Source organism: Meles meles, chromosome 20 (assembly GCF_922984935.1).
Source record: "Meles meles chromosome 20, mMelMel3.1 paternal haplotype, whole genome shotgun sequence".
Classification (NCBI taxonomy): Eukaryota; Metazoa; Chordata; class Mammalia; order Carnivora; family Mustelidae; genus Meles; species Meles meles.
In genome coordinates, this window is record NC_060085.1 from 1455774 (window position 1) to 1475710 (window position 19937).

Genomic DNA, 19937 nt, shown 5'->3' on the forward strand with positions numbered 1-19937 from the left:
CCAACGGCGCAGGCGCGCCGGGGCGCGCCGGGGCGTTGCTGGGAAACATCTGGCGACGCCTGCGGCTGGAACCGGCCGACATGGCGGTGGCCGCGGCGGCGGTGGCGCGGCTCGCGGCGGCCTTCCTCCTCCTCGTGGCCCAGGTGAGGCTGCGCCGGCCCCGCCGGCCCCGCCGGCTGTGACACCCGGCCCCTGTGCCCCGGGCCGCGCGCGGGCCCCGCCCGACCTGGCCTGGGTGTCGGCCTCGGGTTTGCGCGCCCCCCTCGCGAGTGGCCCGCGGGCCGGGAGCCGGGCCGTGACCTTGCGGGCCTGTCCCCGGCCACTCTCTCCCGCGCCTCGGAGCCCTCCCCAGCTGCAGCGTCACGCAGTGCGTCTGGGTCTGTTTGGGAGTTTGGGAGTCCCCCTACCTCCCCAGGCCCCGCTCCGTTTCGAGGTGTCCCGCCGCCCCCGGGGAGCCCCTGCCTGGCTGCGTGGCCTTGGCCGGGCGGCTGCCAGTGTCCGGGCCTCAGTTTCCCCTTTCGCGCGACGTTCGCGCGGGTCCGCGTGGTTGCGGTAAGCACGGCGCGCGGTGCCTGGCCGTGTCGGGGGGCGGCCAGGAGACCCTCCCTGGAAGTGGGGTCGCGTCGCCGCCCCGGACTGCGTCCGGTGACCTTGGGCAAGGGAGGTCCCCCCTTTGGGCGTCAGTTGCTCACCTGCGGCAGGAGGAGAAGCGCGCAGTGAGGACTCCGCCCGGTGGTGCCCGCGGGGTGCTGTATGTGCTCCTTCTCGGGCACTTAACGTTAAGGGTCTGGGGCTGGCGGGGTCTTGCCGCCCGCGGGCTGATGGACGTCATCCTGAGCGCAAGTCCGCACCCGCTCTCCCCTGGGTCATGCAGCTCAGGGCGCGGTGTCCCTAACCGCCCTGGGAACGCAGCCATCCCCCTTGACCCGTGCACCCCAGCCCCCCGCCCCTCCACCCGGCCACCCTGAGGTGCTTGCCCGCATCCCCAGTCCCCTCCCGACCCGGCAGGAGCGAGGTCTTTGAAAGCGTGTCAGGTCCTGCGTCCAGAAGAGAGCCTTCCCGAGGCGGCCAGCCCGTGCGGGAGGCCTCTGTGCCTGGGAAACTTCCCGTCCTTGCCTAGTTCGCTGAGGGCACTCTGCTCTCTGGTCTTCCCCGTGTCCCTGGAGTGCCCCTGGTCGTGCTTCTGGTCTCAGCTGAGTTGTTCTTCCCTCTCCCCACCCCCGAGAAGCTCTCTGGGCTGCCCCCTCCCCAGCTCTGGGCTGAGCCCCCGTCCCTGCCCCAACGCTGCTCCCTCACTTTGCTCGGCAGTCTGTCACTTGGGGGCAGGGACATTTTGAATGGGAGCCGGAGGAGACACGGACACAGGGCAATGGGGGCCCCACGGCGGGGGTGACCCAGTTTGCTTGGGGAGGCTTTGTGGAAGCAGCGACCCCTGAGGGGTGTTCTGAAGGATGAACAGGAGTTTGCCAGGCCTCGGAGGCAGAGGGGCCGCGGGGCTGAGCGGCTGGAACGGGGTGAAGGTGCGAGAGTTGACGACTCATTTGGAGCAGGTGAGGAGTCCACCCTGGTTGGTAACATGCTCACGCCCCGAGAAAGAGGACACCCCAGAGGAGGCCCTCAGGTGCCCTTGAAGGGAGCTGGGGTTGCCCCTTCCGCTGAGGGGCATGGGGGAGGGGCAGCAGGAGTGGCTCCCAGGCGGAGGGTAAAGGGCAGGCCCAGCGGTGGCCTCCCTGGGCAGGTGCCCGGCAGGTGGTGAAGGCTCGTGGCGCTCCTGGGCAGGCGGAGGGTTTTGGACTTCGTCCTGTGTGCGAGCAGAGGAGGCGTCGGAGCGCGTGACGAGAGCAGTTGTGCTGGTTGTTCCGGGCGCAGAGCCCGGGTCTGTCTGTCTGTCTGTCTGCCCCGGGATGGGACAGATGGCACTGTGGTGGGTGGGTGTGGTTCTTTGTGGAAGTTTGGGTCCTGGGGCCTGAGGACGAGGCCAGCTTTCCACCGGCTGGGACGCTGCTTGTGGGCAGCCCCGCATTCATCTGCTGCCATTTTGTAACCCGGGGTGAGGGAGTCCCAAGTAGACGTGTGTCCCCAGTGGCGACAGGACGTGCACATAAGGATGGTAGTGGGGTCTGCTGCTCAGCAGGTCTGAAGTCTGGTTAGTGCTCTCCCCACCGCTTTCTCCCTCCTCCACTCCTGCACCTGTCCGTCTGCCCTCCTGCCCCTGTCCCCTCTGCCCCTCCTCCACCTGTCCCGGCTCCTCCTCTGCCTCAGCGTCTCTTTCCACGCTTCCTGGGCTCTTACGTCCCCACCCTGTTCTAGAACTGACCGAGTCTTAGAAGCACGACTGCTTCCAGAATGGACTCATGAGCTTTTCTCAGACGCCTGCGGGTGCCTTTGTGGTCTCCCCGAAGCGTGGTTTCCCTAGAAGCTCCCGAACCCGCTTAGAGACTCTGATGTGTCGGAAGGTGGTCTGTCTGGTAGTCCCAGCGATTTCCGGCTCCCCGGATTGGGATGGGTCCTTCTGGCGAACGTCTGGATCCTCTCCCTCCGTACGCTGGCATCTGACGTGCGCGGGCTCGTTTCCTAGTGGGCAGCCGGCCGTGCGGGTTGTGGGGGGCAAGGTCCATGAGGTGCGCTTCTGTGCTTGCGAATGACCTTTGTAAAGAGAAGCAGCTTCTGCGTGTCCCCGTTTTACACAAACAACACTTTTCCCTACAGTCTGGATCCTACAGAACAGGGGTCAGCCTGTGACCAGGGCCACAGTGAACAGGGCCAGACAGTGACTGTTTTTGGCTTCGTGGGCCACGTGGTCTCGGGCGCACCCTCGCAGCTCTGCCAGGGTCAGGAGAGCACAGAGCCCCTGTGTACGGGAATGGGGCAGTTGTGCTCCGATAAAACTTCATTTAGAAGTGCGGAAGGAGGGGCACCTGGGGGGCTCAGTGGTTAAGCCTCTGCCTTCGGCTCAGGTCAAGATCTCAGGGTCCTGGGATCGAGCCCCACATCAGACTCTCTGCTCGGCGGGAAGCCTGCTTTCCCCCCTCTCTCTGCCTGCCTCTCTGCCTACTTGTGATCCCTCTCTCTGTGTAAAATTTAAAAAAAAAAAAAAAAAAAGTGCAAAAGGAGGGCTGCAGGAGGCTGGGGGCTCGGGGGATCCTCTGTTCCCCACGCTGGCCCATGGTTCTGAGCCTGGGGTGACCGTCTGGAAGCCGGGTACGGACAGGTAGAGAGAGCACTTACGGCCGGGTGGACAGGTGCCCTTGGCGGGTGTGGTCTGCTGGGGAGAGTGGAAGGGACGGCTCCTAATTCTGCCTCCAGTGGAGGGAATGAGGGGCCACGAGACGTGCGTGGAGGTTGGCCAGGGTAGATAAGGGAAGGGCGCGGCCTTCCGAGGTGCTCTGAGACCCCTGGTTGGCCTCAGGCGGCCCCCAGCCCCTCCCCTCACGAGCCTGGGTTCGTGGAGCTCCGCACCCCCTCAGCACGGCCTCTCCGCACACCCCCAGTAGTTCACGAGGCAGCAGGTAGCGGGGTCAGGTCAGAGGTGCCCGCTGGAAGAGCCGGTGGTCGGGGTCCCTGGAGGGGACCCTGCCAGCTGCGGGGTTGGGACCCCCGGGTCTCCACGCTGCCATCAGCTCAGCATAACCAGGGCCGGGGTGAGAAGCCCCTGGAGTGGCCGGGGCCTCGCCGGGCTTCCACCGTGGGTCTGGCTGAGCGGAATCCGGTCAGTGGCCCAGGCCTGCTGTCTGGAGCCGTGATCCCGCGGGACCTGCGGCCCAGTCTGCTGCGCGCTCTGCCCGGACGGCGGGGCGTGTGGCTTGTGGTGTCGACCAGACCCTATCACGTGTCTGCGTCCAGACGAGTGGCTCTAGGTGTTTGGCTCCTTGGCACATTCTTGGGGGTCCAAGGAGGGAGTTTTCCATCTCAGTCTTGGGTGATCGCAGCCTACGGGGACCACAAGCTCCAGAAGCGTGGGCCCCAGGAGCCCAAGGTGCCCAGAGCAGGCTTCTGGGCCAGGCGTGCGGGGCCCCCCGAGGTGCGGTGGCTGGACCGACCCCCTCGGCTTCTAGCACTGGGCTTCTCTCCTAAGACCCCTCCTCCCTCAGCACGCCCCTGGGATCTGCTCACACTTGGGGTGAGTCCGCCTGGGGCAGAGCCGCCGAGACCTGGGCCCCGAGTGCTGTGTGAGTCTCTGCTGATGAAGTGCTCCCAAGAGACGGAGACTGTGCTCGTGGGGGGCTCTGTGCCCCGGCCAGAGCCCAGGGAGGAGGTGGGAGAGGGCCCCCCCGTGCACCGGCCTGCCAGCCGGGCGGCAATCCGGAGAGGGCTGCGGTGTTCCGGCAGATGTGGGTGGGCAGGAAGTGGGGACACCTTTGAATGAAACTGCAGTTTTTCATGGTGAGTAAGCTGGTGTTCGACTGAAAAAAGGAGCGTCAGCCTCTCTGGCCCAGGCCCCCCGCCACGCCGCTGTCCTTGAGGGGCGTCCGGTGTCCGAAGACTCCGGGTTGAGCCCCACGCCTTGCTTGCTGGGTCGTCAGAACCCTCTGGCGCAGCCCTCCCCGAGCAGCCGCTGTCCCGTGGGCTGGGAAGGAGGACCGAGACGCTAGCCGGCTCCTCTTCCTCCTCCCGGGAGGCTGGGGCAGGGTGGGGAGGCAGGCTCTGCTGGCTCCGGGCCTGCCCAGAGAGCCGGCCGGCCCCGTGGGTGTCTGTATGACTCTCCTGGGCTGCAGAGTCTCAGGGCTCCCAGCCCCAGGGCGGCCGGCCTGCAGACCGCCCGCTTCCTGCCACGCCTCCGAGCGGGGCGGCCCATCCCGACCGGGCTTCTGCTGGCCCGTGCCTGGCAGGGGCCAGTCATGTGACCGAGGCTGCGAGGTCCCCGTGGAAAGTAAGGTGTGGGACGAGGGCCCAGAGCCGGCTGGCCTTCCCAGTCAGTGGTCAGGAGCCTGTGGGTGAGGGGCGCCCCCCCTCCCGCCGCCCGCGGGTGGGCTGGAAACTCCTGTAGGCCTTGCCTTGTCTCCCAGCCTCGAGCCGCCACCCAGGGCCTGGGGACGGGTCTGCGGGCCCGCCGTGTCCCCCTCATGACAGAGGCACGGGGTTTGCCTTCTTCCTGTCCCATCGATCCCGCGCGAGGCCCCGTGAGGTGGTGCTGTCCCTTGCGCAGGAGCCACAGGGAGAGGACCTGGCAGGGCCACAGTCAGCACCGGGGTCTCCCTGGGGACGCTCGTCTTGCTGCCTGCCTTGTTTTCTCCAGCGTCAGACGGATGGTGTCCCGTCTGTCCTGTAGGAGGGAGGAGACCAGCCCGAGCCCCGGGTGGGGCTGTCCTTGTCTGGCTCAGACCCTGCTGCTTCTGCCAAGCTCTCTGACCCCTGCCTTGTCCTCCAGGTGGCCTGTGAGTACGGCATGGTGCGCGTGGTCTCCGAGACGGGGGGTCCCGAAGGCAAAGACTACTGCGTACTCTACAACCCCCAGTGGGCCCACCTGCCGCATGACCTTGGCAAGGCGGTGAGTGCCCGCCGAGGCTCCCGTGGGGGGAGGTCTGGGCACAGGGGCTGTTGGGGTCTCAGGTGGCCCCAGAGCGGCCCCATAACCTCTCTGGGCCTCAGTGTCCTTGGTCAGAAACAAAAGATGTCCAGGTGCTCCCACTAGGGGCACTGGCCACATCCCCACACGCTGGCGGGGCCGGCTGGCAGAGGGTCCCCAGAGCAGCGAGGGCGGGACCGGCAGCCGTGCAGTGGGCGCGTGATTCTCAGGCCGAGGCCGCCGCTCCCGCCTGCCGGGCAGGCACGGTGGGTTTGCTACGGTGTCCTCTGAGCACTCAGCCCGTCCCTCCCGTTTGCCTCGCGCTTGGGTGTGTGTGCGTATGCGCTCGTGCGTATGTGGGCGTGTGTGTGTGAACGCACGGGTCCGTGTGACTGTGGGTGGGCACGTGTGTGTGCACCCCCCCATTCCTGGATCAGCTGGTGTAAACGCCCCTCCCCCCCAGTCTCTCCTGCAGCTGCGGGACTGGACCGCCTCTGTGCTCTGCTCCCCGCCCGACGTCCCCGCCAGGGGCTTCAGCAACCAGATCCCGCTGGTGGCGCGCGGCAACTGCACCTTCTATGAGAAAGTGCGGCTGGCGCAGGGCGGCGGGGCGCGCGGGCTGCTCATCGTCAGCAGGGAGGCGCTGGTAGGGCCCCGGGCTGTGCCGGACACGGCGTCTTGGAGGGGCGCGGCCCAGAGCGGCCCTGGGGTCCCCTAGGGCTGCCCTACAAGGCCTCAGGGCAGAGCGTGGGGGTGCCCTCCGAGGGCGGGTGGCATCCCAGGGTAGGGTGGCACCGAAGCGACTGACCCCGAGGCCCGGAAGTGAAGCCAGAGCTTCTCCCGCAGGGAGGACAGACAGCCAGCCAGCCAGACAGACGCGCGCGCGCGCGCACACACACACACACACACACACACACACACACATGGGGTCCACCTCTGCAGCCTCCAAGAGGGCGGGCTCTGAGCCCCCAGCGGTTGGGGGCGGCCTGCCTCGCCCCGGGTGGGCCTTGGTAAGCTGCCCTGTCCCTGCCGCATCCCACACTTTGGCCCCCAGGTCCCCCCAGGAGGCAACAAGACACAGTATGACGAGATTGGCATTCCCGTGGCCCTGCTCAGCCACAAAGACATGCTGGACATCTTCAAGGTAGGGTCTCCTGTCTCCTTCCGTCCGCGCCTGGTCGGGCGCGTGCCCGCCTGGTGGGTGGGTGGTTGCGCCGCACCCATCCCGGCTCCCCGGAGAGGGCAGGAATGGAGAGCCGCCCCGAGGTCAGAGCGCCCGGGCCCGGGGCCGCCCTGCCCCGCCCCGCCCCGCCTGACAAGGGCCCGTGTTCACCCGCGGTTTGCGGGGTGCCTTCAGGAACCGGCGCGCTTCCAGGCACAGAACAGGAACATTCCATCTTTGGGGAGCGTCTGCACGAGCCCCCCCCGCCCCAAAGCCTGCTAGACGCTCCCCACGCGACGTGCCCCTCCTGCGCACACGCGTGTCCCGGTTCAGGGCTCGTGTCCACACACGCGCACGGGCCCCTTCCCCTGACCTCGTGGGAAGCTTGTGCCGCCAGAGTTGATTTTTTGGGGTGGGAGTGGCGGGTGAAGGCATGCGGCTCGGGGCCCTCCGGGACCGGCCCCCTGGGGTGGGTGAGGGGACAGGGACGGTGGCCCCAGCCTTGAGCTCCGCTGCGTTCTCTGAGGCAGAGCTTCGGCCGAGCGGTGAGGGCAGCGCTGTACGCCCCCAACGAGCCCATGCTGGACTACAACATGGTCATCATCTTCGTCATGGCCGTGGGCACCGTGGCCCTCGGGGGCTACTGGGCTGGGAGTCGGGACGTGAAGAAGTGAGTGCCCGGGGAGGCCGGCGACGTGGCCCGCGCTGGACGGGTCACGGGTGGTCCCAGCACCGCGTGAGGGGATCCCGTCACTCGCCGTCAAAGCGGCTGTCACAGCGTGGCTCCCGAGGTCCTTGGCGCCAGTGTGGCGCCCCCGTGGAGGGCACGGCAGGGACACACGGCTGGCGTGGAGAGGGCGCTCCCCGGCGTCTGGGCGCTGTGCCAGCCGGAGGGCGTCCCCTGGACGCGTCTGTGCCTCCCCCAGAAGGTACATGAAACACAAGCGGGATGGCGGGCCCGAGAAGCCGGAGGACGAGGCCGTGGACGTGACCCCCGTCATGATCTGCGTCTTCGTGGCCATGTGCTGCGCCGTGCTGGTGCTGCTGTATTACTTCTACGACCAGCTCGGTGCGCCCCCGCCCCGTGCCCTGGGGGGACCGAGGCCCAGCTCCCCAGCCCACCCGCAGGAGCCCCGCTGCTTGGGTGCGGGGGGGATGGAGCCGCCATCGCCAGCCGCAAGGAGGGGGCCTTGGCGCCGGGAGCTGCGCCTCCCATCCGCCCTGTGAATTCACGACCCTGCGGGGCCCTTCCTGTGGGTGGGGGCGGGGTGGGGGCCCCCGGGCGGCCCTGCCCCTCACCGGCTGCCCCGCCCGCAGTCTATGTGATCATCGGGATCTTCTGCCTGTCCTCCTCCACCGGCCTCTACAGCTGCCTGTCACCGCTAGTCCAGAGGCTGCCCTTCGGCAGGTGCAGGTAAGCCCCGGGGGCGCCCCCCCCCCCCCCCCGCCAGGCCCTGCGGTCCCCGCCCCGGTGCCTGGGCCTGGCCCCGTTGGTCTCCCGCCTCCTGGCTCCTGGAGCTCCGAGCCCTACTTGGACGGTGCCGAGGACCCCCTCCCTCCCCCGTGGCCGAGGGCAGGCATCCCGCGCGCACCCCGTGCCGGCGGGGGCTCGTGGCCTCAGAGCAGGGCAGAGTGGGGGAGGGGGGAGTTCTCCAGCCTCCCCCTCCGTGCCACCCCGTTGCAGCTCAGGTCCTGTGGGGACAACGTGGATGCGTGCTGGTCCCAGGCAGGGCAGGACCACAGGGGCGCACGCACTGCTGCTCCAGACCTGGAAGGGGGTCTAGTCTGGTTCTGACGGGCCCGGTGGCCCATTGCCAAAAGGTGCTCAGAAAGCTCAGCTTGTGGGCTGAGGCTTTCCAGGCTGCTGTCCAGGTCAGAGGTCAGGGGCCTGCAGCGGTGGGGCCGTGGGCTCCTGGGGGGCAGGGTGCAGGCGGAGGTCTGTCTCCGACCCTGCTGTGTTCTGCCCTACCCTTGGGGACCTCCCTCCTGGAGCTGCCGTAAGGCGTGAAGAGGGATGTTCGTAGGGAACGTGCAGGGGACGAGGGGGTGAGGCGGGGGTGAGCGGACCCCCCCGGGTGCTGGGCGGTGGCGAGGAGCCAGCTGCCCTTGACGGCCCGCCCGCCCCCAGGGTCCCCGACAACAGCCTGCCCTACTTCCACAAGCGTCCTCCGGTCAGCTTGCTGCTCCTGGCGCTGCTCTGCCTGGCCGTCAGCGTGGTGTGGGGAATCTTCCGGAACGAGGACCAGTGAGTGCCACCCCTCTGCCGCCTGTCCTCAGACGCCCCTGGGCCTCGCCTCCCCGAGCCGCGAGCATGGGCCGTGTGGCGGCCGCATCCAGGTCGCTGCGTCTGTCCTGCTGCCGCGGGAAGGGCAGCGATGGGGATCTGGGTCCGAGATGCCGCCAGCCCTCCTGGCCCCAGGTGCCCTGAGCGCGTGTTCTCCAGGGCGCTGGGGGGTGTAGGGAGGCCTGGAGCCTGCGGGCCCCCCTCCCCGCTCCCTCCGACACCGTCTGGCGCCGCTCTGAGCTCTGTGAGGCCGTTACCGCTCTTGGCGCTGCCACTTGGAGCCGTGACAGATGGAATTGGCAGAAGGAAAACGTGAAAATATTTTGAGTCCTTTGTACACAAAGAGAACACGAGCTCTCACAGTTTGATCGAAGCCAGAAGACTTGCTTCGTTCTAGAAAGTCAGAACAGGCCCTGTTGGTACCGCGTCTGGGCGCCCACTGGCCGCCGGCGAACCTTCTCTTTGTTCTTCGCGGCTTCCCTGGTCGCCCTAGCCCGGAGAGGCGTCCATCCGGCTCCATGACGACCTCGGCACAGATGGGGCAGTGGGGGCGAGCCAGCACGTGGCCGGCGTGACCCCATGGTGGCGGCTCCCTGTCGATGCTGGGGTCACACGTGCTCCTCTGTGTCCCCTCCGCCTCTCAGTCCCCGAGCCCCGGTTTCCCAGGCCGAGAGGCTGGTGTGGAGCCTGGCTGGGCGAGAGTTCGACTTTTCTAGGTTGTGGGAAAGTACTTTTGGACATTCAAGTTGCTGCACTCTCCCTGTGCCCGCCCCTGATGTGAGTGTGGACGCTGTTCCAAGGGGGACAGACCCCAGGGCGTGTGTGGTGTCAGAGGGCCACTCCCCACCCATGCCCAGCACGGCCCGCGGCCCTGCCCGGCGCCCCGGGGCCGGCGGCCGAGTTGTTGCTGCATGACGGGCCGGCTGGGCACGGACAGTTCGGGAAACTCGCCGCCTCTGCAGCTGAGGGAGGAGCGCCGGGCGGGTCGCTCCTCTGGCACAGCCCCTGCCTCTGCGGTGACCGCCGCTCTGCCTTCCAGGTGGGCCTGGATCCTTCAGGACGCGCTGGGCGTCGCCTTCTGCCTCTACATGTTGAAAACCATCCGCCTCCCCACTTTCAAGGTGAGAGCCCCGAGGACGCGGGGCACTGGCGTGGGCGTGGGCGGGACGGCGGTGTCCTGAGAGCCTCCGTGCCCGCTGCGTACCTCGGGCGGCCCCACGCCTGCCCTCACCCGCCTGTGCTCGGGCGTCCCTGGCCCTCCGTGGGCAGCGTGGTCTTCGGGCCTCAGTCCCTCCTGCCGCCTCCCCAGTGACAGGGCTCAGGGATCCGCCGCAGACCCGCCTCTCAGTGTGACCCGTGGCAGTGGCCACAGAGCCACGAGGACCCCTGGGACCCTGCCCCAGGTGGGGCTGCAGGCCGGGGCTCCTCTGGGGGTGGCCGCTGTGCCGGGTCGGGGGGAGCTTGCTCTGGGCCGAGGCTCACGCACGGGCAAGCGAGCGTGGTCGGCGGCCCTGCACGGGGGCCCCGGCCATCATGCCCGAGGGGGAGCACGCGGCACGCCGGGAGGAAGGCTCGGCATCCCACCCCCTCGGTGACCAACCACACAGCGTGTCCCTGGAGCCGCAGGCCTCCCGGCTTTTCCATCCCTCAGAAACCTCGCTAGCCTGACCTTGTGCCGGGGACAGGCCTGGGTTTGCTCAGACTGTCCCCTTGCGGCTTTGTCCCAGTGGGCGCATCTGAGCCTTGGGGGGTGGGGGAGGCGTGTCCTGGGGGTCCACGTGCCCATCGGGACGTTGCCCCCAGGCCTGCACGCTGCTGCTGCTGGTGCTGTTCGTCTACGACGTCTTCTTCGTGTTCATCACGCCCTTCCTGACCAAGGTGGGCGCCCCTGCCCGAGCCCTGCTGCCGCGCCCCTGCCCCCGCGCTTCCCCCCTCTGACGCGGACCCCTCTTTGTTAGAGCGGGAACAGCATCATGGTCGAGGTGGCGACCGGGCCCTCGGACTCGGCCACCCACGAGAAGGTACGTAGCGGGCCCACGGCCGAGGCGCTGCCGGGAGGAGGAGGTGGGCTTGGGCGGGTCCTGGAGACGGCCGCCTCCTCGCCCCCCAGCTCCCCATGGTCCTGAAGGTGCCCCGACTGAACGCCTCGCCGCTGGCCCTGTGTGACCGGCCCTTTTCCCTGCTGGGCTTCGGGGACATCCTGGTGCCAGGTACTGGGGCGCGCCACGCCGGGGTGGACGTCCTCGGGAGTGACAGGACATGGGCGGGCGGGGGCGGGTGGGGACGGTGAGGAGCGGGCGGGGGCGGTCGGCCCCTTGGGCTCCCGTGCTGCCCGTGGCAGGCGGACGTGGCACGGATGCGGCTCGTGGCTGCACTCGTGGCGGGGGTGGTGCGAGCCCGGCCCACGCGCCCTGTCCCCGCAGGGCTGCTCGTGGCGTACTGCCACAGGTTCGACATCCAGGTGCAGTCGTCTCGGGTCTACTTTGTGGCCTGCACCGTGGGTAAGTGCCCTCGCGCCCGGCCTCTCACGTCCCCACGACTCTCGAGGCCACGTTTCCTTCGTTGTATCCTCTTGTCCTCGTCTCCCGCTTGTTTCTTGGGTTACCAAAGCCATTGACGCGGAAGCGACCTTTTCTGGGGACCCCCGGTTGCGCTTAACATTTTCCAAACCAGTTGCTTGCCCGCCTCCGGTCACCCCTCCGGGAGGCCTCACCACTCGTGGGTGCACATGCATCCCCCACCCCCGCCAGGCCGGAGGCGCTGCGGCCCCTCCTCGTGTGCAGAGGCCACGTGCACGGGGCCAGAGCACGGCCCCGCGGGGCAGGCCCAGGCACGTCCCAGGCTGACCTTGCGGGCGCACTTCGGGGTTGTCCCCATCTGCCCCTTCCCGGCCCGGCTTGTGCCGCGGGCATAGCCGCTCGTCTGCTCGCTGTCCCTGAACCTGCCCCCGGGCCTTGCGTCCTGGCGGCGGTTGTCGGAGCGCTGTCTGTCAGGGGGCGTCCGTGGCTCCTTGTCGCTGGACCTGTGCTCCGCGATGGGCAGCAGACGCCGCTGTTCCCCCGGGGTTGGCGGCTGTTGGGCCGCTGCTTCAGGATGCGGGAAAGTGATGAACAGAGCCCCGGGGCGCCAGGCGAGGGTCGGGCTGGAGCCACAGGCAGGACGAGGGGCCCGAGACCGGGCCGTAAAGGGTCGTTTCCTCGTCACTCCTCCCTGAAGCCGCCCAGGTCGCGGTCAGGACGAGGAGCCGCTGTGCCCTGTGCGGCGGGAGAGCCGCCCTGCGCCCCGTGCCGCCTCCCCGCCTGTCTCGTGGCTGTGCCATCGCGGTCCGCCTGGTACAGCGTGGGGCTTCTGCCCGCGTGCCCGCGCTGCTTGGGTTCAGAACTGTCTCTGACTGAGGGCGCAGTATGGGACCCTCGGGTGCAGTCACAGGCCTTTCTCTGGCGGCCCCTCGGCCCAGAGCTGGGCCTTGCCACCACCGCGGTGTCGCTCTTCCCATCTCCCGCCCGCCCCGTGCGCTCCTGTCTGTCCGTCTGTCCTGCTCCACGTGCCCGCAACAGGCAGGGGCCGGGCTGTGGGGCTGCCCGCCAGGGTAACATGTCGCCCGTCTCTCCCCCCAGCCTACGGCGTCGGGCTCCTGGTGACGTTCATGGCCCTGGCCCTGATGCAGCGCGGCCAGCCTGCCCTCCTCTACCTGGTGCCCTGCACGCTGGTGACAAGCTGCGCCCTAGCACTCTGGCGCGGGGAGCTGGGCACGTTCTGGACGGGCAGCGGCTTTGCGGTGAATACCAGTTTGCTCTGAGTGTCCGCGAGCAGGAAGAGCCCGATGAGCCCTAACTAGCCTTACGGTTGCGTGAACGTCCCAGCTGGATGACCGAGCCCCACAGCCTGTGTCCCTGGTCGGCGCTTCCCGTTCCCAGAGGCCTTTGCTTTGCCGTCAGGCTGTGTGGCTCTGTCCCTCCGGGTGCGGCTTGTGGACACGGCCCTTGCTCCGAAGTGCCAGTCCCAGGGGTGGTGACACGCCATTGGATCGGACACTGGTTTCCAGGCATTTCCACCATCAGGAACGCGGCGCTGAGCTCTGGGGGGCCTGGGGCTCCTCTCCACAGTGGGTCTCCCACGGCGGGCTCATGGCTTTGTCGTGCTGCTGCTGGTTTCAGGGCGGGAGGCCCCTCTTACTGGAGCACCGCGCCTTCGCTGTGCAAGCACGAGGTCTCGTGTGCCCGTGTGCCCGGGACGGAGCTGACCTCCTCCTGCCGCCCTGTCAGTGAACCACTGGGCCCGGCCCCTCCGTGACGGGAGCTCTGAAGGGCACTCGGTGTCTCCCGAGCGTGGTCCACGGCCCCGAGTTACCGTGTCACATGTCCTGCAAGCCAAAACACTCCTCTCGTCCCGGCCTAGACATGGCGGAGGGAGGGGGGTTGCCGGGCACCCCGACTAATTACCCAGACGCCGTAGCCCGACGCCGGGGCCTTTAACCCTCCCCTGACCCTCGGGGAAGCACGCTGGCTTCACTGCCCGCCGTCCTCGAAGGGTCTCAGGCCCAGTGAGCGCTTAGTTCTGGAAGGTTCAGGTGGTGGGGAACAAGCCGGAGATGTCAGAGTCAAGGCTTCTGTCGGTGGCCGTCCTGGGGTTCCAGTGCTGCTGGTCGTACTGGTCTGGAGGGAAGGTGGCTCCTGGGCCTGGAGCCAGACCCTCCAGGGACCCCTGTGGTCTGCCCGCCCCGCCCGCCCCGCCCCTGCCGCCCAGGCTCTTCCAGCTTCGCGCAGGCCTGACGTGGCCTCTCCTCTCGCAGAAGGACCTGCCTCCCACTCCTTGGGCGCCGTCTTCCGCCGCTGGTGCGCAGCCCGGGAAGGACTCCGACACCAGCCTCTCGCAGCCGCCTCCAGGCGAAGGACTGGCCAAGGGCCCTGTGTCCCCAGAGCAGCCCCCGGAGGTGTCCACGCCCGAGGAGGCCGGGGCCGCGGCGCACCCACAGGAGCCCGTGAGCCCCGCGGGCTGCACCCCGGAGCCCGCAAACCTGGTGGGTGCCTCAGCCTAGGAGGTGGCACAGACTCTCGGGCCCTCGTCGCTACCTGCCGTGCCGAGACACCCCGGGACTGGACCTGCCCGGCCCCCCACCCCAAATTGGTGCTCCGGTCTGGCCGACGCCCCCGCTCTTCCTCCTCCTTGAGCCGAGCCCAGCTGTGCCCTGGACCCTCTCTCTCCAGCCCTGCTCCCCGCTCCCGTGGCTGCCGCGAGCCCCTCCCCTGCTCCGGCCCATGAGGTCACGTCACCGTCACTGCCGCCGTCCCCGTGGCAGGAGCAGCGCCCAGCGCCGCGGTCTTGCCCGTCCGCCCCGTGTTTCCGCGGCAAGAGCAGGGAGCGCTCGGGCCGCGGCTGCCGATCCGCCCACATCTGGTGCTTCCTTCCCGCGCTGCCGCTCCCTCAGGTTCCCGCCCGCAGAGCCCCGTCCGTGCCGGCGGCCGGGGTTGGCGGGGGCACCCGGTGGGCCCTGCCTCCATCAGCCCGGGCGCCTGCGCTCCAGCTTCTCTGCCTGTGAATAAATGGCCACGGCGTGTTGAACTCGGGTGGCGTTGCCTCGTGGGTCTGAGTCTCGGCCGGGCCTCGTTGGGGCAGCCGGGCGCCGGGGGCGCCGTCCACGGGGCTGCGTCTCCACTCGGCTCCGCCCCTCCAGCATAGATGGACTTGGGCCCCCGATCCTTGCCCACGGCACCTGCACGCTCTCAGCCCCACCCCAGCCCGGCCTCTAGGAACAACACCGGCCAGGCGAGCGCACTTTCTATTTAAACCACCCGGGAGCTTCTGGAATGTGGAGAATATTCTGGAATTGGCATTTTGTCTTCTACCTCACTGACAGGGTTCTCCGAACGTCACGACGGAAATGCCGCCGTAGGACTGGCCGCGGGGCGGCGGCCCCCACGCCATGGCACGCGCCCGTCCACACAGCCTCGACTCGAGCCCGAAAGCTGTTTGCACCGACGTGATGTGAAGGCACAGACCCCCAGCCACGCGGTCCCAGCTCTGTCCCCGGTCTGTCCGCTGCTCCGTCGCAGACGGCAGGCATGGGGTCAACCATGATCCATTCCAAAAAATACCAGCGCCAGACAGGCTCAGCCTTTGCCAGCCATGCTGCTCCGAGGAGAAACGACGTTGATCCCCAAAAAAAAAAAAAAAGACGTCTTCCACCTGTCTGCGTGCCTCTTAAGATGACAGGTGACCCGGGAGGGAGACCAGCTGGACCTGCTGGCCCGGAGAGCTGCCCGACGGGGAGGCCAGCGCGGGCTGCAGGGTCCGCGTGGACGGTCCCCACCCCAACCGGCACGTCCCTCTAAGCTGTGTCGCTCGTCGGTCCAGGACCCAGAATCTCCGTTTTCTGTGTTTGACAAACGTCGGGGGATTTGAAGGCGGATGTTTGTTCCGGAAGTTTCTGTGTGCAGTCTTTGCCTCGCTTTTGACTCTTACGATTAAACACAGCTTTCGAAAGTTGCTGCCCAGCTCTCGGCTTTTCTGCAGCGCGGCGGCTGGCGGAGCCGGGGTGGGGCTGGTGTGGGCCCAGGTGTAGCCCGGGTGGGCAGGGTCGGCTGCCCCGGGGTGTGGGCAGCCGTCCACACAGCCTGCTGCTTGCCGAGGCAGAGGGTTGAGCTCTGCCGTGACGTGGCTGTCGGCCGTGAGGGGCTGGGGCCCCGACTCCCGGCACTGGACAGCTGGGGGGCCTGGAGGGAGCTCGGTCGGCCCTGTGTCGGGTGACGCCTCGCTTCTCCGGGATGATCCGGGACGCGTGGAGGGGAGGTGCCTGTTGCGGGCCCGGGGACCAAGCTGGCCAGTGGCTGGGGTCTCCCAGGCCACGCGGTCACACTGCCACAACCGGTCGGCCCTGCTGCTGTAGCCCATGCCTCACGGCCCATGGCAGACGGGTGGGGCCGAGGCCAGGACACTGCCGGACACGGACACGTTGTGTCTCACATGGTTTTCCCAGGTCAGGAAGCAGCCTCCCCTGGGTAGCATTCAACGAGTCAGGAAGCGGCGGCCTTTCTCGGTGAGCCTCTGGGAAGGCCGCCCCCCGGCCCTGCTCTCCCTGCACTGGGCCCGGGCCGGGAGGGCCCTACACGCTTGTTTCCCTGGGGGGGGGGGGGGGCGCAAGTTGGCGCCGGGGAGACCGTGTTCCTGCTCTGTGGTGGGGGGGCACAGCTCTGCGTGGGGCTGGTGTGGGCCCGCTTCCTTCCGGGGCACTACGGAGATGGGACGGGGCTGTGAGGACACCAGAGCTCTTCACGGAGCTCTGGCTAATGGTTTCCTTTAACTGTGTATTCCCTCCGCCTTCCCTGAGCGCCGACTGTGAGCCAGGCCCCCCACACCACTGGGGCGCCTGGGTGGGGCTCAGACCCACTCTGCCCCAGGTGGACACGGGCCCACACCTGCCTCTGTCTTGGGGGCACGTATCAGGGAAGGCACCTTGGAGGAGGCAGGCGGGGCCTCTAGTAGGGAGAGGAGTGTGGCCGGTGGGTTGGGCAGGGGTCACTGGCCACACGGGGAAGGCATGGCCTGTGTTGCCTGAAGGTGAGGGGGTAGAGTCCTAGAAAGAGCCCAGCGGTGGCTGCCCAGGGGAGAGAGGAAGGCAGCCCCTCCCCATAGCGTCCCTGCTCAGGGCCGGGTGCAGCTGTGGGAAGAGCCTACTGGCTTTGGAGTCCTGGCTTCTCGCTGGAGCCCAGGGTCCTTGGTGGGTCACTACCCTCTCTCTGGGGCTGGAGGCTCCTGTCTTCTGCAGGGCCTGCCCACATGTGCGTGGGAAATGGGACCGCACTGCAGGCAGCCGGGACCCAGAGGGACTGCTCCCTCTCCAGCACCACGCTTGGCTCCCCGTGGCTCCCCGTGGCTCCCCGTGCTTCCCACAAGAACGAGTCTCCACTCGGGGCCAGAAGGCGTTGCCAGCCACGGCGGTAAGCCAGCGGGCCCGAGGGCAGTCCGACATCCCCGCAGCATCTGAGCAGCGATGATGGTCCTAACGAAGGTTGCCTTCTTGTGGGCCTGCGCCGCGGGAGGAAGCTGGGGGCGGGCGGACAGCTGGGCTGCCGCGTGGCTGTGGAAGGTGCCTGGAAACCGAGGCCAAGCCCCTGCCCCAGCCTGACCAGGAGAGACGCACCCAGCCCCGGCAGAAGGGCGTCCTGTGTTCCCCTGCTGGCCCTCGCCCGACTGCCCATGGTGTCAAGGAGCCTGAGAAACCCTCCGAGCCGGGGGGCCGTGAGCACAGAGTGTGTGCGTTGGGGGAACCAGGAGTCCAAGTACAGTGTGGATGTTGGTTCGTGGGTTGTGACAATGTACGGCCGGAACGTAAAGGCAAGAAACAATGCAGAGAAACGTCTTCTCACCTCTGTAAACCCAAAGCTGTTCCGGAAGTTTATTTTTTAAACGATCGTAGTTATTCACACACAGCCCCTTCCCCAGGCTGTCTCCCCAGGGTCATGCAGGGCCCTGTCCTGGCTCACCCGCCCTGTGAGCTCACCTGCCACGAAGGCTCACCTGCCAGACCGCCTTGCCCTCCCCTTAGACACCCGAGCGAAGCCGCAGTGACCCCGCCCCCTGGGCAGGTGCCGCCCCCGGCCCCGCCCCGACTCCCTGGTGCAGGCGGCAGGGCCAGCTGGAGCGGCGGCGGCGGCTTCAGCGGAGCGCGGTGAGTCGGGGTCTCCGGAAAGGGCCGGGGTGGCCTCTGTGGGTGCCGAGCTCCCGGGTCGGGCAGAGCCGCTGTGCAGCCGGCTGGACCGGCGGAGCGGACAGCCAGCGTGCGCGGATGAGGCCAGGCGCGCCACGGTCCCGGACACCTGCCCGCGCTCCCATCCCAGAGCGCCCGTTTCCCGCCTTCGCTCCCCACTGAGCTGGGCGGTGCGGGGCGCGGCAGGAACCTGGGGCCAGAGCCGGCAGGGCGGCGAGCCCCGCCGGTGGAGCCACTCTGCTTCCCCTACCTGGTCCTCAGCATCTGCCTGCCCCGGGGTGCCCGCCCGACGCTGGGGGGAATGTGTGGCAGGAAAGCCAGCCTGGCACCCGTGGGCAGCTGTCATCAGGGCTCTGCAGTCCGGTCAGGAGGACAGGCTTTGCCCAAGAATCGGCGAAGGATGGCCGGGCAGGGCCCTCCTCTGTCGCCCATCTCGAGGGCCAACGCCACACTCCCTGGACCCCACAGGGGAAGGCGTGGTCCCTGGTCGTGGTCAGAGCTTTGGGGACCGTGTGTTCACATCAAACACACGCCCTCCAGCCCCCTTTAGTGTCCACTTGCTGGGATCCGGAGGGCGAGCCTCTGGGCACCTGGCAGATACGTGGACTGGTGTCCTGTGCACCAGCACGGTGGGACGCCGTGAGGACGCAGCCCCGTGGACCCCAAGCCCGCACTGCCTGTCTGTGGCCCTGGCCCGCCGCGGTGTGTGTGAGACTGCGCGTCTGCCGCCGTGTGACCCCGTGTGTGAGGGCGTGCCTAGTTGTGTGCGTGGTGCGGGGTGGCTGTGCGTGTGTCGCTAACGTGTGACCACGTGTGTTCTCGAGCTTGCGTGTGATTGCGCTGGGAGGTTGTGGGTACGGTAGCACGTGTGCGTGAACTCCTCGCTCGGAACATGGGGCTCGCCACTGCTCACGTGGACCTGATCCCCAGACCACGGGAGTCCCCCGAAGACGCGGCACACAGCTCTTTCGTTCCACCAAACCAAAAGCCGGGACGGCGGTGCCGAGCCGATGGCTTGTGTGGCCAGAGCCGTGAGCCCCGCAGCCCCTTCTGGCCTCGGGTCCCGCGCTTGACGAGCGCGTGTGTGCTGTGCGGGGTTCACTTGGTCTGTGGGCTTGTGGATGTTCAGGGCAAGCAGTACAGAGCAGGGGGTCTTTGGACGATGGGCTGGGCGGCCTCTGGCTTGAGCTGGGGCCTCCTCTTGGGAACAGCCTGTGTCCAGTAGCCTGAAGAGAAAGTCCTGCTCTCGTGACCACTGCCGTCCATGGACAGCTTGACCCAGTGGCCGAGCTGAAGCCCTGGGTGGGGGAACCCGGGAAAGGCAGAGCGAACTGGCCGAGGCAGGTGCCGCTCTGGCTGTGGCCAGGTGAGTCCTGGTCCTCCTGGGGAAGGACAACAAAGGCAGGGGAGGCAGATGCCCCCATCCGGGCTTTGCTGCCATCCGTGGGGGCCCAGGAAGGAGACACAGGCCGGGTGCACGAGGACGCAGCTGTGTGGCTGGTGCCCGGGAGCTGAGACCCCCACCCCAGCGTGGGCATAGAGCCCTCGGTGCCCCATCTCTGCGGCTCACCTGCCCCACCTGCACAGCAGGGACCATATTGGGATAGAAACCCCTGGAACTGTAAGAACAGTGTGCGAGGAGGACGGGAGGTGGGGAGACAGAGGCAGAGAGGGAGACAGACACCCGGAGACGAGCCCAGGCGTCTCTCCAAGCCTCGGTTTCTTCATCTGTAAGGGGGGGTGCTCGTGCCGCCCCGTCCCCCGGGGTCCCTCCCCGGCAGAGCCGAGCGAACCAGAGGCTGCCAGCCCCTCCCCCGTGTCGGCGTCGGGCATGACCTTGCGGCGCGTGGCGGCTCCTCTCTTGCCACAAGCACACGTCGTCTGTGGAAGCAGGCACGGGGACATGGCTGTCCCGTTATGCATTTTAACACACGTGCCTCTAACGTCCATGCGGGGGACACGCCTGTATGAGGCACTGCTGTCTCCTGCTTCACCTCTGTTCATTCAAAACAACAATTTCGGAATCATTTTCATTGCAAACAGGGCACGGAGGGTCCCCACACACCCCAGCTTCCCCAGCACCACAGCCTTCCGTCCCCGCGGAGCCAGCACGGGCGCGGCGCTCCCGGCGACCTTGTTCCGGTTCCCCTCGCGTTCCAGGCTCCAGGCTGAGAGCCCGGATGCCGTTGGAGGAACCGCATTAACTTAAAATTAGACAAGTCGTAGTGGTCGGGACTCTCTCTTTTTCACCTCCGAGTCTTCATCCACCTTCCCGGGG

The 19937-nt window shown here is 68.0% G+C and overlaps 2 protein-coding genes across 7 annotated transcripts in view; one reads left to right on the forward strand and one right to left on the reverse strand.

The window, feature by feature from the left end:
- LINGO3 (leucine rich repeat and Ig domain containing 3) overlaps positions 1-5478 on the reverse strand; it is a 35641-nt gene extending 30163 nt beyond the window's left edge. The window contains exon 1 of the mRNA XM_045989843.1: positions 5351-5478. Coding sequence (XP_045845799.1) covers positions 5351-5388 — 38 coding nt within the window. The 5' untranslated portion in view covers positions 5389-5478. The remainder of the gene's footprint in view (positions 1-5350) is intronic.
- On the forward strand, positions 4-15438 carry SPPL2B (signal peptide peptidase like 2B). 6 transcript variants are annotated; one of them, XR_006816402.1, is made up of 15 exons: positions 4-143; positions 5369-5488; positions 5970-6152; positions 6561-6650; positions 7199-7338; positions 7595-7737; positions 7986-8082; positions 8797-8913; positions 9992-10073; positions 10756-10830; positions 10911-10973; positions 11063-11162; positions 11376-11453; positions 12570-12913; positions 13745-13870. XR_006816402.1 is itself a non-coding variant. In XM_045989846.1 (15 exons), the coding sequence occupies exons 1-15, from the start codon at positions 81-83 to the stop codon at positions 13988-13990; spliced, it is 1758 nt and encodes a 585-aa protein (XP_045845802.1). In that variant the 5' UTR covers positions 4-80; the 3' UTR covers positions 13991-15438. The 6 variants fall into 6 exon arrangements, 4 of the variants coding, with proteins under 4 accessions (XP_045845802.1, XP_045845801.1, XP_045845800.1 ...); XM_045989846.1 differs by having other exon boundaries at positions 12570-12730; positions 13745-15438; XR_006816401.1 differs by lacking the exon at positions 4-143 and adding an exon at positions 709-1550.
- Positions 15439-19937: the final 4499 nt, after the last annotated feature.

What these genes read in the sequence shown, in the direction of transcription:
- SPPL2B (XM_045989844.1), top strand. Translation starts at nt 1,452, where the DNA reads ATGAACAGGAGTTTGCCAGGCCTCGGAGGCAGAGGGGCCGCGGGGCTG. An exon ending in ACATGCTGGACATCTTCAAG is followed by an intron (nt 6,651 to 7,198) that starts GTAGGGTCTCCT and finishes TCTCTGAGGCAG; the next exon opens with AGCTTCGGCCGAGCGGTGAG. An exon ending in TTACTTCTACGACCAGCTCG is followed by an intron (nt 7,738 to 7,985) that starts GTGCGCCCCCGC and finishes CCCCGCCCGCAG; the next exon opens with TCTATGTGATCATCGGGATC.